Here is a 24,802-nt window from a genome sequence, read left to right as displayed (position 1 = left end):
TTCTCTGGAGCTGACGCAGTCCCTGAAGGGGCAGACACATGAAGACTATCTGTCAACGGCTTTCTCATAGCAGGGCAACAAGTCCATCTTGAAGGGGGACCTGAACAGCACATTTCCATGTCTACCATGGGTTCCTAAGCCTCTCTCTACACCATAAATAGATCCCGAGACAACAATGCACCATTCAGCGTGGTGCATGGATGATGGAAAAAGCTGAATTGAGACATGGCACTTCTCACTTCTGCAAAATCTCCTTCACCTACACAAGTGACTCTGAAGCCAAATCCCTTCCTTCTTGGATCAAAGGCAACTTGGTAACAATATGCGAACTGAGTGTAAATCTGCCAGTAACACTTTCAGAAGACTGTGATTACATTTTCTTCCCCTCTACCACTCTGCTCAAGGGCTTTCTCACCTCTTTCTTTGAATCCTCAGCTATATTGACAAAGCCTTGGAGAAACTGAAACAGGCTCACTAGGGTCCCAGCACCTGCATGCCTTGCTGGGTCTGCTTTTTTCCAACCTGGTGTTTCCCTGATTGTTAATACTCAGTGGAAAACAAAAAACAAAAAACAAAAAAACAAAAACAAAAAAACAAAAAAACAAAACAAAACATAAACAACTTCTCACCTCCCTTCTGTCCCTTAGATCAGGTCCTTGAATGTCCAAGGAATACTGATTTTATTTTCCAGAAAGGTCTGGATTTACTTTTTTTTTTTTTAATGATTATCACCCAAGCTCCATGTAAATGACACTGCCCTAATTTTTTTTTTTCTTTACTGAGTTATAAATTTTGATGTCTTGTAGTGCCAGAGGAACAGAATAACTACTTCTAACATTGGGTTTTTGTGTAGTCTAAATCTCAGGCTTCAGGCTTCTTTCCCTGGGTTTGCTTGAGAAAATGATTCCATATGCCATATGCACTCTCCTTTAAAGAAGACAGTATGATTTGTGCTATGTTTTACCAACATCAATCAATCAATCAATCAATCAATCAAACCAACAGAATAACTTTACATTCTCCTCCAATTACCTATTATCAATCCATTGCAAGCCAACATATGATAAAATAAGCTTCATTTAAAGCAGAAGGGGTTGCAGATAAACATTTCAAAAAAGTTTCTGGACTATTGAGGGGTACAGAAAACACTAAAAATGGGCTATTGGAATAGGTTAAATGCCTTCAATTCTGAACATCTTAAAGAAGAAATAAAACTTTGCATAAGACGGTGATTTAATCTTTCACTTCTCTGAATATAAAAATAGAACCAATGTTTTTTTCAAAACACTTTCAAGCTATAAGAATGTGATTTGGTGGAACACTGGTGTTGGGGACAGAAAATGCATGGGGAAGCACGTAGCTCTGCATCATTGTTTGTTGTTGTTGTTTGTTGTATTTTGTTTTGTTTTGCATCAAAGAATTTTTTATTAAGTGGACATAGGGGCTCCTCTAGGTACTTTGTCCACAACAACAAAGCACAGCATTTCTGGGACTTACCCTGCTGGTGTTTTGAGGTCTCTTACCAACTTCTTAAACTAGTCACAACAGTTTCTTGTATTTAACTATTAATGGGGAACATCAGAAATCACATTTTTTTTTTTTTTTTACTAAGAGAAATAATTCAAGTATACTTGTTATATGACTTACCTTTGAAAAAATTTAAACATTTTTGGTAAATTAGATATTATCAGAAATTTATGTGATGTTGAAAATACAATAATTCCTTTACTTTTTGTTTCACCACTGATGTAATGTTAAGTAACATCTTCAATGCACTATGGCTTATATAATAAATATGCTGAATAAATATGCTGAAATATGCCTTTCAGTTATTTTTCTTTAAGATTTTATTTATTTGAGAAAGAGAGAGCATGAAAGCAAGAGAGCAGAAGCAGAAGGAGCAGCAGAAGGAGAAGGAGAAGCAGGCTCCCCTCTAAACAGGGAGCCAGAAGTGGGGCTAGATCCCAGGACCCTGGGATCATGACCTGAGCCGAAGTCAGCTGCTTAGTGGACTGAGCCACCCAGGTGCCCCTCAGTTACTTTTAATTGAGAAAAGGATACATACCTTCTCTTGTACTTTGAGACATGTTATATCCTCTCAAATAGAAAACTCTACTGGGCTGCATCAGGAAAGCCATCCTCCTGAGTCACTCTCAAGGATAAATATAAGTAACTATGCACATGTATACTTTCTGGCAGCTCATGTATGTGGCTGCATTTTGCCACAGAGTACCTGTCTATGTTGTGCCAGAGATCAAGGTTATTGTGTGTTCACTCTCCCTGATTGGTTTCACTACTGACCCCACTAAGTTTGACATGCTTCACCTGAAAATAGAAATAATAGTTCGCTACCGGCAGGGAGGCAGAAGCAACATTTTTAGGGATCTCTTTGAACTTAATGATTTATCAAGAATCGTATTGTTCTCTTTCATAGTCTAGTATTTTCTCCAAGGAACTGTAAAATGTGAGCAGCTTCAGTTTACATTGACACAATTAAACAGCTAAGCAAAAAACAACCAAGACCAAAACAAACAAACAAACCCAAAAAACAAAACACAAGTCCATGAAAGACAAAACAAAACAAAACAAAAATAATAAGAAGAAGGCAGTAAAATCACATGAAAATGAAGCTCACAGGCCCAGATATTTACAAAATGTCTGTAATTGCAGCAAAGTTGGAAAGACGCAATTCAGGTTTGGGGAGAATGAGGATAAGGATGATTGTCATTCCTAACATAAACATGGAGATTGTAGTTCCTTGGGTCCTGGGAGGTAAGATACCAAACTTTTCTTTTCTATTTTGCAGGTAAAGACAATGAGTATACAAAGGATAGGTGTTTTTTAACCAATGTCTTGTGGCTTATTGGCTCTTGACCTGGGTTACACACCCATGTCTCTCAATTTCCAGCAGTGGGTGCTAGTTCTTGGATTCCACATTTGTAGGGAACAGCAAACCAGAGGGCTAATACCTCTAAGAGTTTCATCGATGAGATAATTACATACTTGCAGCATACATTTCAGAATCTATGTGTTATAAAGTTTCTCTTATTCTGTTAAACAATAATAATAATTAAAAAAAAAAAGTGTGATCAGTAAGATGGCAGGGTTGCAAATGTCCCTAACTATCATGGTGATAAAAGTCTGAAGATAAAAATATTGATTCTGGGAATCCAGCATGCCTTGACTCATGTATGAGCACTTCAACTTGTCACATTTAAATGACAGGAGCAGGGTGAAGAGGTACACCCTGTTCTACAAAATCTAACCTGTTTCTGGTACTCAGGAAGCACTCACGAACACACGTCTACACCAGCAATTACAATGCTGAATGATGCTCTGTTTTGATTGAAAGATACTTTAGTGGCTAAAAGTATCCAGATAGGCATATCCAAATGAATATTTAAATACTGCTACCTTCAATCTCTCCCTGGGAAGAAGTATACACCAATGATATCTTTTTTTCTGCCTAGAAAATATAAATATTCAATGTCTCTAAATTTCTGAATGACAGGGAATGCAATTCTCCACTTGGGCTCTTAGAGCTAAGTAGAGGGTTTTTATTTTTTGTTTTGGTTTTTGGTTTTGGACCACTGAATTATACAAAATGGAAATACTGGGACTTCAGCATTTTTGGCCACCTGACATTTCTAAATAGTGTATTGCTGAACACTGAACAACAGAATTCAAACCAGCAGACTAAAATGACCTCCAACAGCATGTTTCTTTTTTTTCTTCTTCTTCTTAAAGTACATTAAGACAAATTCAATAAGGCAGAGTAACATCAGAGAAGGAACTTATTGGAGAAAAACATAACTGAAGCAGGTGCTCTCACCACAGCTGACCTTGGCTCCAGCTCGAGCAAGATATGTCCTCCAAAACCATCGACATGCTCCTACAACTCATTGCATTTGTGATCAATTTAACTGAAACGTCTGGAGATAAAAACCTGCCATGAAACACAGCTGCGACTTTTCCCTTTTGACTTGCACACAGTTTATCACATATTCAGGGCATATGATAATTTCATAATGACATGAAATTTGCATGGAAGGATAAAAAATATTATTCCATCTTATGTACACCTTTCTGCCAGAAAGATTCATAAATACTGCCTGAAGATAAATTAAACTTTGGCATGGAATATAATTTATGAAAATTGCAAACTACTTGAATTGATTTCACCAAAAAAGACATTAAATCTTGATGACTAGCAAACTTCTTCAGAGAAATGAAATGTGATGTTTTAATAGAATTAAAACAGCAATATAAATTTTCAAAAATATTTTAAGAGTAAATCATATCACTCATGTAGGTTATTAATTAAGTAAATGTCTTATAATCATAAAAATGCTTTAATCACTTATAGCTTCTGCTAGATAGGTAAAACATGACAGATGAAGAAAGAAATATGATTCCTCTTGAGAAGGGAAAATATGACATATTCTGCTACTTCTTTTTCTCTTTTAGCTGGCATGCTTTTAGTGACTGTTTTTGTCAGAGTTAAAAACTGTTCAAAACTAATTTAAAGAAAACTTGTAAGAAACTCCTGCTGATTGCTGAGGGCATTTTATTACTAGCAGTAAAACTCTATTGTGTGAGAGTTGGTTAAACAAATAAATAAGGAAAGAAAATTAAATCTGGGTTGACTGGAAAATTTTGGACCTTACTTATACAACTGTTCTAAACATCTGAACTTCAAATTTTATATAAGAATAGCTTCTTAGCTTTGATAATATTACAATGGCCCTATTATTTATAGCTCTATTTTGTACCTTCAAGATTTGCAAGTGCTACTCAACCTACTTTTAAAAAATCCTTTCTAAATTACAGCTGTGAGGTTGCCCTTTCCTACCTAGACTCATGTGGCTAAATTCTCTTCCTATATATTGTTGTCTCTCAGTGTCTGTCTTTCTTACACATACAAACAGGCACACAAGCTCTTTGAAAGTAGTGTCACCACACAATTTATCATTCAATGCCCATCATCCAACAAGGTGCCTGAATTGTTTTCAGTGTTTAGTGACTATGGAATGAAAGAATGAATGGACTCAGTAAATGACATTGAAAACTTCCTGGTACCCACTATAAGCAGGGGCAGTCAGTTCAGATGAACAACTTGTCCAGAAACTAATTCTGAGTCTCAGGAGGAACTGCTCAATGGAGCAACATCAGCTCAAGAACTAGACCTGCTTTTCTGTGCCAATGTAAGGCAGTGACCTGAATGATGTGATTTCAGGGAGCATCAAAGAAACCTGTGGAAAACAGTAGCTCCTCCCTCCACCATATGACTGGTGACACATCCCTTTGAGATACTGTAACATGTTTTATTGCACAGTTATCATTAATTATCAGGAGTCAGATATCACTAGGAAGGGTGAAGGGTGCTCACTGACTTAGAGGCAACACCTACTAAGGTGTAAATAGCTGATATTTTTTTTTCTACAAGTGTATTTTGACTATAAGAATGAAAAATATTAGGGGTCTGTGAACATCTGAAAATAATATGTACAAGGAGAAAAGAGACAAAATCTGAGACCACCTCAAAATTTGCTAAGGGGTGGCATAATCTCTTATTGCCATGGCTATGAAGCTAGAATGAAAAAATCTGTAAAATCAAATTTATAATTATAAATGCCTTGTGACACATTTTAACCATCCCTCAAGTCTGAAACAAAATCATAATTTTCTCTGGGTCTGGTCATACAGAAGTCTTATAAGGTATTAGCACAGGGGGAACTCAAGATGTCCCTTACCTACAAACAGCTGGCTGTTCAGCTGCAATCGGAAATGACCTTCCTCTGAAGTCTCCCTGGTCATCCTTGGGAGGTTGTCCACCTGAAGTGAAGTCTCCTTGAGGTTTCTTTCAGCTCGGACGTAATGCCATTGGTTATCATTCAGAAGAGAAGGAGAGTGAACTATGAGCTCTACAGGGCCATTCCCAACATCGATGGCAAAAGTGATCTCAGATGGAGCTGAAACCAACAAGGGAACAGGTAGGAAGTTGAGGGGAGGTGTCAGTCAGTGCATTGAGATCACAAGCACACACTGAATGAATGGTGTAAATGACTACACCATTACAAGGTGAGGAAGTTTTCAGTTGAAATCTTTGCAGTATTAAAATTATCAGTTAGTTGTGAAAATTACCAAATATTAAGTCCCAAGCTCTTTTATGGCCCATTTGGTACTCATTGTGAGAATTTAGGAAACAGGATAAGGGCTACAGCCACAGATACCAATTGATAAACATGCATCAGTGCCAAGGCTCTGGGTTTTCTGGGTCTATTTTGTCTTCAATTGTGTCTTCATAGATATATGTAGATACTGGATTAGCTATGCCTGCATTCCTGTAGGGAGAGGATTCATACCCTTGAATGTCCAGTGATCTCCTCCATCTTATTTCATTAATACATGTGATTATAAGCATTCATGATATTCTTATGAACTTTTTCCTCTTTTTCAAGGAGAGTCAAAGTTTAAGTGCTTATCTCAAGGATATATCCTGCAAGTAGTGGTTCCTGGGATCAAACATAAGTCCCCATCCCTCTTCCATGACTCTTTCTGCCTTTCTATAAAAATCTGCATATCACACATGCCATAGGTCACCCAGTCAAGAGTAATAATACCAATGATGATGATGTGGTACTGGTATTGGCATTAATGGTGTTGGTGGTGGTGATAGTGTTGGTGGTAATGATGATGGTGGTGATGGTTATGATGATGGTGGTGGTGACATAGCCATTGAGGGAGATAGAGAAAGAGAAGTAGCAGGGACACAATAGGTACAATGAATTCTGCTGAGTGCTATACTAAATTCTGACCATTTTAATTCTGACCATTTAATCTGTCATTTTAATTCTCAAAACAACACCATGATAAAGATATAATTTTTATTCCCATTCCATGGGTGAGAAAAGAAGTGTAATTTTCTCAGTTTCTCCGACAGGACAAAGAATTTGATTCTAAAAGTAGAATTCTTCTCTATTTTTCTCTATTGAATATGTCTTTTGTATTTTCCATTATTAAATAAGATTTTTTTTTTATCTGAAGGATATGGAGAGGCAAATTATAAGTTTATTTGATGAGAGGACAGTCCCCTTTCAGTCCCTGGAGCTGGAGCCTTCCTATGACAGACCTTCCCTTCCTTCTAAACACCTTGCACAGCCCCCTCTCCTTTACACCTAAAACAAGACATGGGTATTTATTTGACAAACTCATCAACTGAATTATCAGTAATAACACATGTCGAATAGCACCCTGGACTCTCCCTTCTCAGCCTTCAAATCCAAACAGAGAATGAGCCTTAGTATAAGAAGCCCCCCAGTAGGTAGAATTTCAAGTAACCAAGAGCTTGAATGTTTTGCATTCTGGTCAAGGTGAGCCCAAACCTAAAAGAGTTAGAGGCCCTAGACTGGGACTTGAAAGCATGTACTCTGGACCCACATTTCCAATCTTATCACACCTCAATTTTCTCATTTGAAAAATGGGAATGAAAATAATACTTAAGTGTCAGGTTGTTTATGACTTAATCCTGATGAACTTCATAGAACCATATCTGGCCCATAAGATGTACTCAAAGTGATTGCTATTGCTGCTGTTATAGTGACATAGTGAGTTGTGACGGACTCAGTCCCACGGCATTGGCTCAGAAACCCATGCATTAAAGGAGAGAGAACTGAGGTGAACAAATTGTGTTCAACAATTAAAAGATTAAATAAGAATGAAGTTGGCTCTTTGAGCAATTTCCTGTTTCTTATTCAGGCCACAGATGCCACCTTGCAGCCCTGCACATCTTAAGATCAAATAAACACTAAATGCAAGATAACTGGAACCTCAATTTATTTCTCTCTGCAGAACCAAGGTAAGGATTGGTGAGAAATGGAGAGGAAAAACATTAAAGATTTTGTTAAAAGCCTTTCTGTAAAGCTGGTCTTCTGGATATTAAGTTCTACATGGACAGCACCACTTTATGGAGCTTTCTTTGCTCTACTGCTGCATCTGTCCACCACCCCTGCCTCCCCCATCCTTGGTAGGGTTCCTGTCTAGGCTTATCCCTGCTCCAACACTTATCCATCTGTTGTATAATGATCTTTCTAGGGTCTGTCTCCCCAATTAGTCTGCAAACTCTAGGTAAACAGTTCAACTATTATTTTTAAATTTTTTTCAACTTATTTATTTTCAGAAAAATGGTATTCATTATTTTTTCACCACATCCAGTGCTCCATGCAATCTGTGCCTTCTATAATACCCAATACCTGGTACCTCAACCTCCCACCCCCCTGCCACTTCAAACCCCTCAGATTGTTTTTCAGAGTCCATAGTCTCTCATGGTTCACCTCCCCTTCCAATTGACCCCAACTCCCTTCTCCTCTCTAACACCCCTTGTCCTCCATGATATTTGTTATGCTCCACAAATAAGTGAAACCATATGATAATTGACTCTCTCTGCTTGACTTATTTCACTCAGCATAATCTCTTCCAGTCCCGTCCATGTTGCTACAAAAGTTGGGTATTCATCCTTTGTGATGGAAGCATAGTACTCCATAGTGTATATGGACCACATCTTCCTTATCCATTTGTCCGTTGAAGGGCATCTTGGTTCTTTCCATAGTTTGGCGACCTTGGCCATTGCTGCTATAAACATTGGGGTACAGATGGCCCTTCTTTTCACGACATCTGTATCCTTGGGGTAAATACCCAGGAGTGCAATTGTAGGGTCATAGGGAAGCTCTATTTTTAATTTCTTGAGGAATCTCCACACTGTTCTCCAAAGAGGCTGCACCAACTTGCATTCCCACCAACAGTGTAAGAGGGTTCCCCTTTCTCCACATCCTCTCCAACACATGCTGTTTCCTGTTTTGCTAATTTTGGCCATTCTAGCTGGTGTAAGGTGATATCTCAATGTGGTTTTAATTTGAATCTCCCTGAGGGCTAATGATGATGAACATTTTTTCATGTGTCTGATAGCCATTTGTATGTCTTGATTGGAGAAGTGTCTGTTCATATCTTCTGCCCATTTTTTGATATGTTTGCCTGTTTCGTGTGGGTTGAGTTTGAGGAGTTCATTATAGATCCTGGATATCAACCTTTTGTCTGTACTGTCATTTGGAAATATCTTCTCCCATTCCATGGGTTGCCTCTTTGGTTTTTTTTGACTGTTTCCTTTGCTGTGCAGAAGCTTTTGATTTTGATGAAGTCCCAAAAGTTTATTTTTGCTTTTGTTTCCTTTGCCTTTGGAGACATATCTTGAAAGAAGTTGCTGTGGCTGATATTGAAGAGATTACTGCCTATGTTCTCTAGGATTCTGATGGATTCCTGTCTCATGTTGAGGTCTTTTATCCATTTTGAGTTGATCTTTGTGGACAGTGTAAGAGAATGGTTGAGTTTCATTCTTGTACATATAGCTGTCCAGTTTTCCCAGCACCATTTATTGAAGAGACTGTCTTTTTTCCACTGTATATTTTTTCCTGTTTTGTAGAAGATTAATTGACCATAGAGTTCCACTGGTCTATGTGTCTGTTTTTATAACAGTTCAACTTTTGGACATCTAACACCAGGGCTGGTATATAGGAAGCCTTCATCCAACTAAAGACTTGTTCATTAAAACGTTACACCATACACACTAAATACAAGTTTGTAATTTCTTTTAGATTTTTTTTTTTTTTTTTTAGTTTTATACCATGGCATTAACTTCCTTGACAAATATTTTAATTATTATTATTTAATTTTATTTAGGTCACTATTAAAGACCTACTTCATTCAGTCTATTCCTCCTAGAACTGAGGAACAATCAGTAAAATGCAGTAATCAGAGCCAAGTACTCTGCTAAACACTTTTCATTAATGAAGTCCTTAATATTTTAAGCCACACTATACTCTTTTGAGACAGGTAACATATAGCAGCTGCAGGAGCTGAGCTGACAAGTGGCTCCAACCCAGATGGGGCAGAGTCAAGATTTAAATCCAGGTGATGTGTCTCTGGAGCTCATTTCTGAACCCACTCTCTCTATGAAAAAAAATCTTCTTCCCCCAAACTTACACAGTGCCCCTGGGGGAGGGGTTCAAAGCTAAAATATGTAATAGAGGTGCCTGAAAACAACTAAACAATAACAATGTAAGTAAATAAGTGGTATTTCCAACATTGCCTAGTGACTCTGAGGATGGGGATCAGAGTCAAACATAAGCCTGATCTCCTTTGCTGATGGGATGTTCATCACCTGATGGCCCTGGAGGAGAAAAACAGAAGCCTTGTGTCAGCCCTTAGCTCAAGCATGAATTTACCCGCTGGCCTTTCTCTCTCCCACCTGTCTGACAAATATCTTCCTTTCATTTACTCCCTTGTGGTTCAAGACAAAGTTATAGAGTCAGTTAGCCTTTCAGTGGGTTTTTACCAATCCAGGTCTTGTGTTAGGCCCTGAGAATGCACAGATCAATGAAACCCAATGACCTCACAATGTACTTTCAAGATTGACAAAGAAAGAACATGCTAAGTGGAGGAAAGTGCTGAAAATTCAAGTACTTCTAGAAGATGAGAGTCTTTCTGAGTAGAGGCTCCTATATAATGTTCTCCCCTCCTAGAACTTCATATCTAATACCACGTTGGGCATACAACAGATCCCAGGATCATTTATGGACAAAGAAGAAGTCACTTATCCTCTCTGACCTTCTATGTATGCATCTATAAAGTGGGAAATATGAACTATATGACATATCGTTAAACATTTTTGTAGATAAGACAACTCAAGAAAAAAGGATATACAAATTGCTAAAATTTTGAAGACTTCCTGAATGTCTTATGTGTCAAATAACAGAAAAAAAAATTCTATTTTCTCTGAGTCCTAGCATTCTTGGGTTTTGAGGCAGTCTTGCAAAATAGAATAGGAAGTTGCACTAAGGAAGAAAGAGGTAGGTTGATCATGGATGCTGACTCTTAAACCAACTGTGTAAGCTGTGTAACTCTGGGTGTTTTACTAAGTCTCTCTAGGGTCACCCTTCTTATCTTTAAATTGGATTAGGAGTTGAACAATGAAAATCATAGTGCAGTATCTTGTGAACATCAAGAATAATTTTGTTTGAAAACAAAATATATAGTAAATGTATAAATAGGGTAAGTGGCAGAAGGAGAGGCAGAAGCAGGCTCCTTGCTGAGGAAGGAGCCTGATGTGAGGCTTGGTCCCAGGAGTCTAGGATCATGACCTGAGCAGAAGGCAGATGATTGACTGAGCTACCCAGGCATGCCTGGAGACATCTTTAGATCCTATCAGTCTAGAGATGACACCAGAGAGATCTGCATAACAAACTTTACTAACTAGCATTTATCACAACTTTTGAAAACCTAATATTGCTTTCCTTTGTCCATTATTTCTCCATAATTTTATTTTTCTCTGTTGAACACACTATATGATAATCTATAATTCTAAGCCACCTGTTTGAATTATTCATTTTTCTCTGTTCATGTCATGTGCACACAATGTGTGTAGATTGGTAAACTTCTGTTTGTTTTCCTCTTGTTACTCTTTTATTACAGGGGTCTCAACCAAGAACTGAAAAGTTAAGAGGCACATTGTTTTTCCTCCCTCTTTCCCCCAGCACATGTAAAGGTGGGTCCTGGCAAAACCACTCTGCAATCTTTACTTCCATGGCCAGAAGCCTTGGCCAGAGGTGTTTAGGTGTTGCACACCAGGAGTTTTACCCATTAGCTGAAATGTAGCTCTCCCTTGAAGGACAGCTAGCTTTAGACTGAAAAAAATTCAGAAGTCAGTGCAGGGAGAGAAATAAATTGAATCCAGATAACATTATGAAACATTATAAAACTGATGAATCCAACCAGAAATAAAATGTCTCACCAGTTCTGGACCTAGTCATATGTCTCAGTACCAGTGAATCCCCATCCTTGTATCTACTAGTTCAGATCAAGTTTTCTCTTAATTGCAGCCAAATACATCAGATTGGCATATGGATGTCATAAGTCCCATTTTGCATAAGTAAGCACCAAAGGGGTAAAGAACATGTTCACAATTAAACTTAGAAGGCTGGAAATTTGAATCACCTGGGGTTCTAAGCAATAGGCTCTTTCCACTAAACCACACAGACTCTCAACAATTCCCCACTTCTCCTCTTCACCTACTCTAAACTGTATTTCCAACCCACAACCATTGTGAGATAATTGTCAAATTAGCTCATTTTTTACACTCAGTCTCTTTTGAAACAGATCCACTAAGACATGATACTGTGTAATGTCTTGTTTCTCATAGAATATGGACTAATTTCAAGGCTACATAATTCACACGTCTTAGCTGGAAGTGACCCAGAAGGAAATGGATTGAAAATTTCATGGAGACGTCTTGTTCCCTGTTGAACAATATGGATATATCAACTTCAGAGGCTTCTGTTCGAATAGTTATAGAGGAATACTCCTTAGGGATGGAAAAGAAATCTATTCTGAGCCATTTCATGTGTTTAAAGGCCATTTCCTTTATAAGTAGCTGATCTGTAAAAGTATCTTGTTATGAACCCCTTAGGGTGAAAATTTTATCTACAGAAAAGGTAAAAGATGAGTATAGATGTTAATAATAAATACAAGACCTCTTCCAATTTATTTTTTCCTTTTAAATAATAATAATAATAATAATAATAATAAATACAGTATTTTGAAAAATATGAAGTCCTGTATTTTAAATTTTTTATATAAAATCCTCTTGTTTCAAAAAAGTATATGTTCTTCAACCTGGTGAAAAAACTGTATGGCAAACAATTACATCAATGGATTTTTAAATTTTCTTCAAATTAAATACCACCTGAATTTAAAACATTTTTGTATGACCCGAAGGACAAAATACAGTACCAGAAAGTACAAACAAATTGGACATTGAAATGTAATTAACACTAAATCATTGCTCATTATCTTGTGATAATATGCCATGACATTTGCTGCTGCTTTAATGAATCAAAAGGCCTTAGGGCCTGATTTTTATTAAATTTACATTGAGGTTATTATATCCATATTATGCAATGGTTGGAACTCAACCCCACATTTTCAGAGCCTGGCTAAGTTAGATAGGAGAGATCTTATTTCACACTAAAGCCACAAGAGCGTCCTCCCATTAATAGTCTGAATCTTCAGAGTAAAAGGAGGTTAAGGCTAACAATTAAAGAGATCTCTTTCCTTGTATGTATTGTTCTATAACTGCAAAAGAAACATCTAACTGCTTGGTGATTTACAGGGAGCTGGTGCAAATACCTCAGTCATCTCCTCCAGTTAGTGCTTTTGTTTCTTTCTCTGGAGCTCTCAAATTTTTAAGCTCCTCTTCCCAGAACTTTACTTATGCTTTTAAGGGTATTTCATGCAGGGGGTCCCTGGGTAAGGGTGTCCAATCCCCTTTGGCTCAGGTCATGATCCCAGGGTCTTGGGATCCAGCTCTGCATCAGCTCCCTGCTCAGCGGGAGGCCTACTTCTCCCTCTCCCACTTCCCCTGCTTGTGTTCCCTCTCGCACTATCTCTCTGTCAAATAAATAAATAACTTTTAAAGGGTATTTCATGCAGTCACATCACTATCATAGTATTGGTAGTATAGGTCAACTGCCTCCATCAAACTATAGAAAACATCTGTGTAGACACAGATAAATGAGAAATCTAATGACAAGCACAAGTCATCATGGTCATGGCATAAAAAGGGCAAGATGGTGGGAGTTGTCCATCTTTGTAGAAGAAATATGGGGGGAGGGGGCAGAAGGTGCAAGAAATTGGAAAACTAACAAAAACAACTAAAAATAAATGCTTTTATTATTGCCACGCACCAGCAATTCTAAATAGGATCAGTGAAAAACATTCTTCTACCAAAAAAAGCCTTTTGTTGGTCTAAGTTATAAGAAATGCTGATGCCAGTATGAATTTTTAATAACGTATATATAAGCTTCAAATAGCATGTTTTATTACTTGTCATTATTACTTGAATATAGTAAATATTATATTCAAGAGGGAAGTTAATTCAGACAACTCCAGTTATACCTTTGGCTTCTGAACATGCAGACTCAAATACAAAGGCTTAGTTCTAAGGGTCAGAATTCAACTTCTGATTTCTCATTTGTACAATTACTATGCTATCCTTGTTTAACTCAGACCTACTGTTGAAACACATGAATACACATTAATACGGGGCTTGTGGACACAGATTGCACCCAAAGAGAGCTCACACAACTGCAATATTTAGGAACTCCATAATATTTTACCAAATGTGATAAAATTTCTAGTGAAAATATTTTAGTGATTTTCTTATTGATTGCAAAGATATTTAAATGTTGCTAGAACTAATCGTGAAGAAAACACATGGAAAAATCATAATTCCTGAAATTTATTATAAAACAAAGTATTTTTATGAATATCAATCAAATTTACCTTTATGTTTAGAACCTTTCCTAAAATTTACATGTCTGTTGCTTATCGTGAAAAAAAAATTCTTTAAATTTAAAAATAGTAAAAGTATCCTTTGATTAAGATAGATGGGCAAATCTGATTATATTCTGTTTTGAACATACACATGTGAAGACCATTGATTTTGATAAGCCATGCACAAATTTGTAGAAGTTAAGTAGGAGGAACAGAAATTTTAATATGACTATTACTGGAACAAACCAATATACAGGTATGTTTTTGTCCTTTTTACTAAAAAAAAAAAAAAAAAAAAAGGACTAATGTTAACTAGAAACCATTCATGTCTTTTCTTTTTTAATTGGCCTGATCACATAGAAGTGTTCAATATTAGGACATTTTGCCATCTACATTTCTATTATTCTTCTTTTAACTTTATGATCGTTACTGATATAACCTGTGTGTAGGAAATGGGATGTTAGACAATGATCCATATTCTGGTGTAGCTGCACCACTGCATATGGGGAAGTAGTTGAAAAAGAGCAGGAATTCTGATTGGGTAGTCACACAGTCCTAATGGTGAAAAATAAATCAGGAATTACTTTCAGAGCAAAAGTACAACAACAACAAAAAATAGACCCTAATTATGAATAGAATGCATAATAATAATACATTAAGCTTTCCATGAAAATTGTAGTGAAAAAGTTCTGGGGTATGGAAGCTTAATGTAAAAGGTAAGCAGTACCCATGGACAGATAAGGGACACTGTAATAAGTACTATGGGGATTTGAGAAATACACTATTTTCAAGAGAGAATGATAACATTCTGATAGGCAATAATAAAATAAGCAAAAACAATTAGAAGGAACTAGAAATTAGCATGACTATTTTTACAGACTACCAGAGGCATTAATTTGATAGTATCAACATGTACTAGCCATTGGTGGCAAAGATAAGACTTGGACTTCTGTTGACATTATGTTAAATTCATAAATGAGGGCACTTACAGCTTATTTCAAGTCGGATGAAGTCTTTAATGCCAAGGTTTTCTAGGAAAACTCCCGATAAAGCCGTGGTTTTAAAAAAGAAGGAAATATCAGCACTGAACTCCGCGTGGAAGGTAGGGAAGTGGAGGTAAGACGCTTCTGTATAAAATGATACCGCATTCCAGAAGTGCCCTGCAAATGGAAATATCCTTAAGCAGGGTTCATTGTTTTAGAATGAGATGTAGAAAAGCATTGGACATGTGAAAAATTTTCAAGACTGAGGGATACTGCAGGAAAAAGGGATAAGGGAATAAAAACATCTTGTGCTTATGTAATGAAAAGAGTAAGCTTTTTTTTTTTTTTTTTTTCCAATTTAGTACTCACGGTCTCCATAGCAACGCAAGGGACCAATTCTCCAAGCAGCTTCTGAGTTTGATCTGTTGGTATCAGTGATAACTATCTGAGTGACAGGCAAGTGGTCTTTGAAGGAAAGAAACCCAGTATCATTTGTCCTGCAAAACATAAATTTAAGAAAAAAGAGGAGAAAATGTGGATAATGTAGGGACTCTTACCAAGACTCCTTTTTTCAAAGGTGATCTGGGGAGTTGCAGTAGCTGGGTGAGGCCAGGGAGGGGAAACCAGAAGGCTTTTCATCTCATAAGCATATACAAAAGACTGGAAGGCCAAATACAAAACCTTTGGCCAGCTTCCAAAAACCAGGGAAGTTACATTTTCTCTAAGTCTTTCCAGAAACACAGGTAATTTACAGAGCTTGCTGTTTCTTGTTGTAGCTGACAGCACCCCACCTGCCCAATGCCTTGTTGATTTAACATTAAACATCAACTCTCTTTCCACAGAGATTGGCTATCTCAGTAACTAACTTGAAATGGGCACCACAAATTCCACTTGAAATCACTCCCAGGTCTTGCTCCAGCCACCAGCGTATAGGTTTTAATCAGCTTGAGATGTTTCTTATCACCTTTTAACTCCAGGTAAAAACAAGTCTTCAGAGTTACCTGTTTGCTGCTTTTGATTTTGCTCTATGTTTTAAAGACCTTGGGAGTTAACATCTTTGTCTTTGTTAATTATGCAAACAGATAACTAGTTACCCTTTGGGGGGGGGGGACTTAAAAATAAATAGGGTGACAGTATTGTTTTTCCCTTTTTTAAAGCTGTGTTTTTGGATTCATGGTAAGAACATACCATAGTATCTGGGAGAAGAAACCTGCATTGAATAAATAACTATTCTGAGCCAGAAATATATTAGGGGATAAGTACATTTTCCCCACACAACACACTTGTGAAGTGGGTACCTTTATTTTCATTCACAGATGAGGAAACTGAGTCTAAGATATATATCAGACAACCTATCTAAGTTCAGAGGACACAAAAGGCAGGGACTTGATCACATATGATCTACCTTGTGTCTAAATTTAACAATCTTGCCATAAATAGTCATGTCTACATTTAATAAAAATATATGTTTATATGCTTTGAAGATGCCTGTATATTATGTGCTAACATTTAATTCCCACATGATAATCTGAAACTCGTGACTAATAAAACACTGATGTTTCCAAAAGAAGGCGGGGGGAGGAGTGGGTGGTGGGAATACAAAATGTGTCATATTACAGCAAGTCATGAAATAGTAACCAAAATTCCTCAAAAGCCTTTTTTAAGTGTGCCAGGTGAACTTTCCATTATTGTCTTGCTCCATTTAACTCATCCAAACATCAGGTAGCCTGCTATAAAAGATGATGGAAGATTTTCATTTCCATGCTCCATCCATCCAGTGTGCTAGCAACTTTAAATGACGAGCTGAACTAAGTCATATGAGGTAGTCTGAAAATTGTAGAGTGGGCTAGAGTCCCCACCCACTACAGCCTTAGTTAAGGACAGGATGGAACCTTTTGCCAGTGCATGGGAATTTGGGGACAGAGCACCACACACCAGTATTCAGGGCAAAGTATACGATGTAGCAATTTGATATCAAGAACACAAAGGAGCAGATTCATATTACTTTTCTCTCTGTAGTCACAAAGAAATCAGCAAAACACTGAACACACACTCAAAATCAATGTTACATTTCATTATCATTTATATATAATTTACAGCTCTCGTTTAGAGAGAAAATAATATCCCTGAATATTCTGAACTGAGGAAGCATGGCAGGAGTAGTGTGATGTGATGTGCTAAGGGCATAGCTTCAGAAGCACACAGATTTGTTCCGGAATCCCAAGTCCCAGTTCCTAGCTATGTAACTTTGGGCATATAATTTTATTTCTGAGATTTCCCCAGCATCCTCAATTTTAAAATGGAGATAAAGTCTATACCACAGAGTTATTGAGAATTAAATGAGATCATATAATCACTTAGCACGGTGCCTAATCTATGATAAATGCTCAAAAATGGTAATGACAATACTCATTTTAGTTCTTATCTTTGTTCCTGAAACCTCTGTAGCTTTAGGCAAGTCAATCCATCTTTTTATTTAGCCAGCTATAATTCTATATGGGAGTTCTCATACTACATAGAACACTGTAGAAAATTAAATGTTCATATTTGGCATCCAACTCATGAAATTTGGAGAAAAAATATCAGTTCATCTTGGTTTTAAATAAATGAAATAATTACCTGCACACATTCTATTCAGGTCAAGTAACCAAAAAGGTAAATAAATGTACTATCCATTTTTTATTATTTGAATACCTGTATTTAGAGGCAATTCAAAGGATTAGGAATAAGGCTGCTGTTTCTGTTTGAAAGAACACCTATGAATGTTACAAAGACAAAAGGTAAAATTTGAGTCTTCATATTTCAATATCTTTTTTTTATTGATTGATTGTTTATTTATTGTTCACATACAGTCCAAACCAGTGTTTCTGATCACCTTCAAATAGTGATTCAGGGATGAGTATCCTCCCATATTAGGGATCCATCATCTTTGACATGTGGCTTTCAAGGTTGACATGGAAAGGGAAAGAGGATAAACAATTACCAATGAGACTGGAAGTGACACACACCTCATATCATTTATGTTCACATTCCAATGGCTAGGGTTTAATCAGATGGTCACCTCTGACCACAGGGGAGGCTGGGAAATGTGCATTAGCCATGTGCCTTGGAAAAGGAAGAAATGGTTTTGGTGATTAGTTCATGTTTCAATGGCATAGTGATTTAGATAATCCTTGTGAGTAACTCCCATGTTCATGATGATTTCTTGAAGAGAAATTTCCAAAAATTTCTCTAAGATTATTTCTTTTATGATTCCAGAGAATCATCTTAATATTTTATAAGTATTTTGAGCAGATGCCAATATCTTTTCAAGCACAGAATTCAAAGCAAATTCTAAGTAGTCAAAGTTGAATAAAGACAAACCTATATGTAATTCTAAGAAAGTATATTGCTCTAGGATTTTGTTTCTCTCTATTTTTTTTTTTAATTTTTTTTTTTTATTTGACAGAGAGAAATCACAAGTAGATGGAGAGGCAGGTAGAGAGAGAGAGAGAGAGAGAAGCAGGCTCCCTGCTCAGCAGACAGCCCGATGTGGGACTCGATCCCAGGACCCTGAGATCATGACCTGAGCCGAAGGCAGCGGCTTAACCCACTGAGCCACCCAGGCGCCCCTCCATTTTTATTTTCAAGGTGAAAATGGTTGATTCTGAAGTCTGTCCATCAATGCTAACTGCTGTCTACCTTCCCCATTCTGGCACCCTGTCTGCATCAATTTGATGTCCTGTGTCAAAGAGCTGGAATATATAAATAGCATTCTAAGAATAAAAATATCTTCTAAGGAACAGAGAAAAAAATTTCATATTTAGTTTGATAATGCAAGGTACAATACTAAAAATACTTTTTTTTAATAGATACAAACTCAAATTCCTACAGGGGCCAGATGAATAACAAAAACAAGTGAAGCTAGCTTTGTTTTGGATAATAAATGAAACCTGACATATACCTTCATTGTCAGAGAGAGAGAGATAGGGAGAGAAAGAGAGAGAGAGAGGTTAGAAAACTGGTAGAAAAAATTCGTTTGGACTAAAGGAAACTGATACCCGTTAGTAACAAGTAATTATGCTTTTAAGGAACATCAAACAAGTGGATCAACCTGGTATATTAATGTAAAACTCAAATTTAAAATTTTGACAATGGATTTAAAATTCTGAAGAAACAAAAAAGAGTATGATGGGAGCCAAAACTGCACTGCTCAATAGAATGTGGGGACTGTATTCTGCTTATGCACAACCTAGGCATTTAGTCATTCTCTTAAGGTCACAGTGAGAATAAAATTGGATTTAATTCAGTTTGTGACAGGTATGTTTCAAACATTTCAAAGATTCAATGAGTAGAATATCCGAGAGGTGTGGTTGTTGGTGGTGGAATTTAGTGTACAAGATAATACACAGTGATACAAATTAGGGTAGTACCTACTAATAAGCAGGGAGTCTACAGCTGTACATTTTTTTGTGCACATTAACTTGTTTTCCTTTCTCGTTTGTTTGAACTTGCCTTCTTAAGGGCAAACACTTTATAGACTTTGTCTTCCTTTGGAATAATACACAAAATTCCCCCTAAGAGTACAGGGTACTCACATAGTTTGTAAGTGCAGAAAGGGTTATGTTGTAGTGAAAAAGCATTGCCTTTTGGACCAGACTTTATGGGTTGAATCCATGTAACTCAGTATATTAGTTTATAAAATGTTAGTGAGGTCATTAGAATGACCTCAGCTTCAGTTTCTCTATCTCTAAAATGGGGTAATAATATCAATTTGATATTGTATAAATCAAAGGAGATAATACATATAAAACTATTAACACACTAACACAAAATAGGTATTCAATGGATAGTTATGATATTCCCTGTTAAGTTTGAAATAAAAATGTGAAATACAAATAATTTTTAAAGGAAAAGTTAGAAAGAGAGCCTCACTGTTGGCAGGAATGAGCAGAGGCCGTCACAGATGCCAGTTAGAGATTCCAGCTTATGGAGGCTCCAAGGACAAGTCACAGACATGTGTGGTCCTCAGGAAATCCACATGAGCTAATGGAAAAACCCGTCAGAAGCAACGTGGTCTCCTCTTTCTTTATGTGCCTCTTGGGATTTTACCAGGTTCAGGATTTCAGGACAAAACAGGGGCCGCTGATTTCTTTAGTGAATCATTTGGGTAAAATATAGTGAAAAGTCATATGCTAACATTTTTGTTTTCATGAATCAATCAAATTTGGTTAACTGCGGCTCTGTAAGGTTCTTTTAGCAGAATCATTTGGGTCACTGAGCCTATTAAGAGAATTTTTTTTTCCTTATTCTATGTTTCTTTCTTTTAGTCACTTGAAAGTAAAAAAAAATAAATAAATAAAAAATAAAATAAAATGAAACAAAACAAAACAAAAACACCTTATGCATAAGATAGGAATACCTACCAAATTATGCAAAAACTGAAGGTTCTAGCACCCTTTGAAGCCGCTATGTGAATCTGAATGGGTGAGTCTCAGGACCTTCTGCAGAGCCTTCCCTTGAGTGGGTGACATGATGTCCTCCACTTTCTGTGGCTGCAAGGTGTCCAGAAGCAAGTCTGCAAGTCTGAGGTACGGTATTGATGCTTGCCAGTAATTCTACCCTAACCTTGGTTAAAGCAATTATTTCCTCTGTGTCTTCCTTCTTAAGACTTCCTGATAAAAAGGACCTAGAGGATTAACTTAAAGGTTGGTTGTCACTTAATTGCCAAAAAAAGCAAATGCAAGCATCGACTGCGGTCACATAGACAAGTGCACACCAGGAGGTCATATCCATTCCTCTCTGCCCTATACTGACCAGACCATGTCTGGATTCTTGTTTTCCGTTCCCAGCATAAAAAATGTGAAGGGTAAAATGACGATTTTGCAAATATTTAAATATTTGGAAACTATAGTCCTTCTGTAAATATTCTAGAAACTTGAAACCATAGTGCTCTTCTCAAATAGGTGTGAGGAAAACAAAATCAGGCCTTGGTATGTGAATACAGCCAAAGGCCACCTAATGTTACTTTATTATTAAGAAATTACCATGACCCTCAAGATTTTATGAGTATAAAGTTAATTTAAAAAACGCTACCACAGATGAAGATTTTTGGAGGCATGATTTGATTAACCTGCTCTGGATATGAATGAAAGTAGCATTCAATAGGGCCACAAAAGTTCTTATCAGAGCTGTCTGCACTCTCCCTCTGTCTGCCTGGTCCTTGGAGATGGCTACCTACACTGGCTTTCTCCCGCCAATCTCACTAATGTCTTCCTAGTCTGCTTCTCCACATTAGACTCTCAGTTTCATACTCTATTGTTTAAATGTGACCATGATTCATACTCTATTGCTTAAAGCCTTGTTATGATAAGAGGTCTCTGTCTGTTCCAGGTGTCGTCCAAATCTCATGTTTAACACAGTAGACTGGAAAGTAAAATGCTTATTAAAACCACAGTTGTCTTTTACAGACAATTCTTTCTAAAAAAATAAATAAATAAATAAAGAGAAAGAGAGAGAGAAAGAAAAAAATCATGCAGGGGTTAGAGGTATTCCTTGAGTTTAGGGTTGCTATTCTTAGATCCGACTTCTGGCTCTGCGGCTCAGCTGAATGTCTCCTATCACTGAACGTGAGCGTGGGAGCTGCTTCTTGCCTTTCCATGGCCATGTGAGCATAAAAATAGTTTTTTACACATGATCTCATTTAATCCCAGAACATCCCTGTGACAATATTGTTATCAGCACCTGTCTTATGCAGGAGAGGAAATGGAATTTTATAGAAGTGACTAACCTTCCCAGCGTGCATCATTTACAAGTGGAAGGATCAGGATTTGAACAGCATGCCTTTGCTGTCACCATGGTGCTCCTCTGGTCTCCTGGTCTCACTCCTACAGAGAGTGGCTCTCTTGCATAGGGTTGCTGCTCCTTCCCACAGTCAGTCTATATCTTCTCCAGGTAGTGCTTGAATAACAGCTCTGCCCCTGAGTCCTTGAGCTGCCTTTGCAGGTCTTGGACTGACCATCCCCATTCCGTTCACACAGGCAAGATACAATTCAGTTGACTAGGTTTCAGTTTACTAATTTGCAATCATTTTCCAGCCCTGCATTCCCTGAGATTACATGTGGGTCACCTTGACAGGAGTTCTGGGAGCCCACAAACTCTTCAGTTACACATTTACAAGCACTCTCTTGGTTTATTTCTATTGTGGCCAGACCCATCCATTACATGGCGAGTTTCACGAGTGAATTTTCAGAGAGCAGCTCTGTTTTGGGAAGAGGGGCCTTCCTTTTTCTTTCTTCATTTCACCTAGAGTTTGACAGCTGAATAATACCTTTGATTGTTCTTTCTGCTATTTAATTCTATTTATTTTATGACATGGATGTATTTTTTCTTAGAAATCTGTTTAACTTCTATAAATCAACTTTGTCTCTTACCTTTTATTTAAGCTTCTTTAAAAATAGGGGAAATAATAAACATGATGACTAACAATTTTTTGAGAACCAAATTCATGGCACATCTGCTCAGAGCACAAATTACTGCTAACTCAGCCAGTACTTCCCAACTCTCCAAAGATATTCTTTTTCCTTACTTTCTTTCTTCTTCTTCTTCTTCTTCTTTTTTTTTTTTTTTAAATAAAATAGGAACTTGAAGCCCAGAGAGGCTAAATGATGTAGACTGTATAGTTAGTAATGACACATCCAGGATTTGATCATCTCATTACATAATAAAATGTTACTTAGAGATAAATTACATTTTACATCCAGAAAATAAGACGGTTGCCAGAAGCAGCAGCTACAATTGTGAGCATTCTAAGTGTAGTATGCATATTAGCTCATGATATTTTCTCTGAAAATCCATAAGGCAGATTTGCAAAGGCGATAGAACTATTTCCTCTCTTCCTCCTTCCCTCACCTCTTCCTCTTCTCTTCCTCCTTCTTATCCTTAATGAAGAAGAATCTACACTTTGAAAATAAAGTGCAGAAATGCTAGGATCTATCTGTAGTTAGCCAAGAGTATCCCCCAGACCTCAGAAGTCATGCCAGTAATGGCAGAAATGATACCTGGGATCCACCCAAGCTGTTTGCACTTGCCTAAGGGTTCCAGCAAGTTCTGAGAAGAAAGCGGTTATAACTGACGTCTTCCTGTGTGGCCCTGTTGTAACCCTAGTGAGTACTGCACATTCCTTCTCAGGGAGAGAGGATCATTTCCCCCACAGAGTCCGAGCATCCAGTTCTGAACTGATCCCTTTGTGGTCTATGTAATACCTTAAGTCCCTTCAGCAATTTGACCACATCTAGCAAAACAGAAAAATGGATAATTTAACAATTTTAAGCTGGGGTTCTATGCAATAGAAATGATTTCCAAAGTGGAAAGGGTATAAATAAAGACTCAAAAATGTTCATTGAAACTTTTTTTTCTAATAGTGAAAAATCATTTACAAGGAAAATGTTTATCATAAAGGAATGGTAAAATAATTTGCAATACAATCATACTATGGATACTTTGCAGCCATTAAAATGGACAGTATGTACCTATTTTCATGCTTATTTAATGAGGCCACATAAAAGCTCTCCAAGACATATTTTTGTGAAAAAAGTAAGTTTCAGAATATTATGTTTAATATTATCTCACATTTAGGATGTGGCATATGCATAGGAAGATGTAAAAATGCCGTACATGCCCATCTATTATCTCTAGGTGTCAGATTTTACGTATGGGGTACAAGTAAAGATTCCAACCAGTCGTTAGGAAGGGGATTCTACTTTTTTACTTAAATATGTCTGAAATATTTGAATTTTTATAGTAAGGATATAATAGAATATATTTATTTTATTAAAATAAACTCTTAAAGTTAAAAAAAAAAGCAAGAGAAATATTCCTCTTATGTTTTGTTAAATATAGAAACCTAAATTGGGTGAATCAGAACTGAAAACTGTGAGCAAACATGCAGAATAGATAAAAGAGGTAAGCAGCTCATGTAATTTGGATCTGAGTAAGAGCTACTGTTAGGTGAGTAATGCCATACACTTAGTGATAAGTAGGCAAATTAAAATAGAAGCCAAAGACTCATTGCATTTTTAAGTATAATTATAATATGTTGTTACACAATAATAGTACAAATCAAAATGTTATATAAAATGTACTATGTAAATGGAAATTCTTAATCTTTTTTATCATTGTGTTTAATTAGCTAACATATAGTACATCATTAGTTTTGATGTAGTGTTCAACAATTCATTAGTTGTGTATATTGCTCAGTGTTCATCATATGTGCCCTCCTAAATACTCATTACCTGGTTATAACATTCCCTTAGCCCCCTTTTTTCTGTAACCCTCAGTTTGTTTCTCAGAGTCCAGAGTCTCTCATGGTTTGTCTTCCACTCTGATTCCTTCCCATTCATTTCCCCCACCCTTCCCTTGTGTTCCTCTGCACTGTTCCTTTTGTTCCACATATGAGT

General features: G+C 36.9%; 1 protein-coding gene across 1 annotated transcript in view; it reads right to left on the bottom strand.

Annotated features, from left to right (window-relative positions):
- The window catches only part of CNTNAP5 (contactin associated protein family member 5), an 831,640-nt gene that overhangs the window by 132,288 nt on the left and 674,550 nt on the right, over positions 1-24,802 (bottom strand). Inside the window, exons 15-17 of the mRNA XM_059394484.1 lie at positions 15,735-15,862; positions 15,372-15,542; positions 5,754-5,972 (exon numbers count right to left, since the gene is read on the bottom strand). Coding sequence (XP_059250467.1) covers positions 5,754-5,972; positions 15,372-15,542; positions 15,735-15,862 — 518 coding nt within the window. The remainder of the gene's footprint in view (positions 1-5,753; positions 5,973-15,371; positions 15,543-15,734; positions 15,863-24,802) is intronic.

This window comes from Mustela nigripes, chromosome 3 (assembly GCF_022355385.1).
Source record: "Mustela nigripes isolate SB6536 chromosome 3, MUSNIG.SB6536, whole genome shotgun sequence".
Taxonomy (NCBI): Eukaryota; Metazoa; Chordata; class Mammalia; order Carnivora; family Mustelidae; genus Mustela; species Mustela nigripes.
Note: the sequence above shows the minus strand (reverse complement) of the source record. Positions and strands in the feature narration are given on the sequence as shown.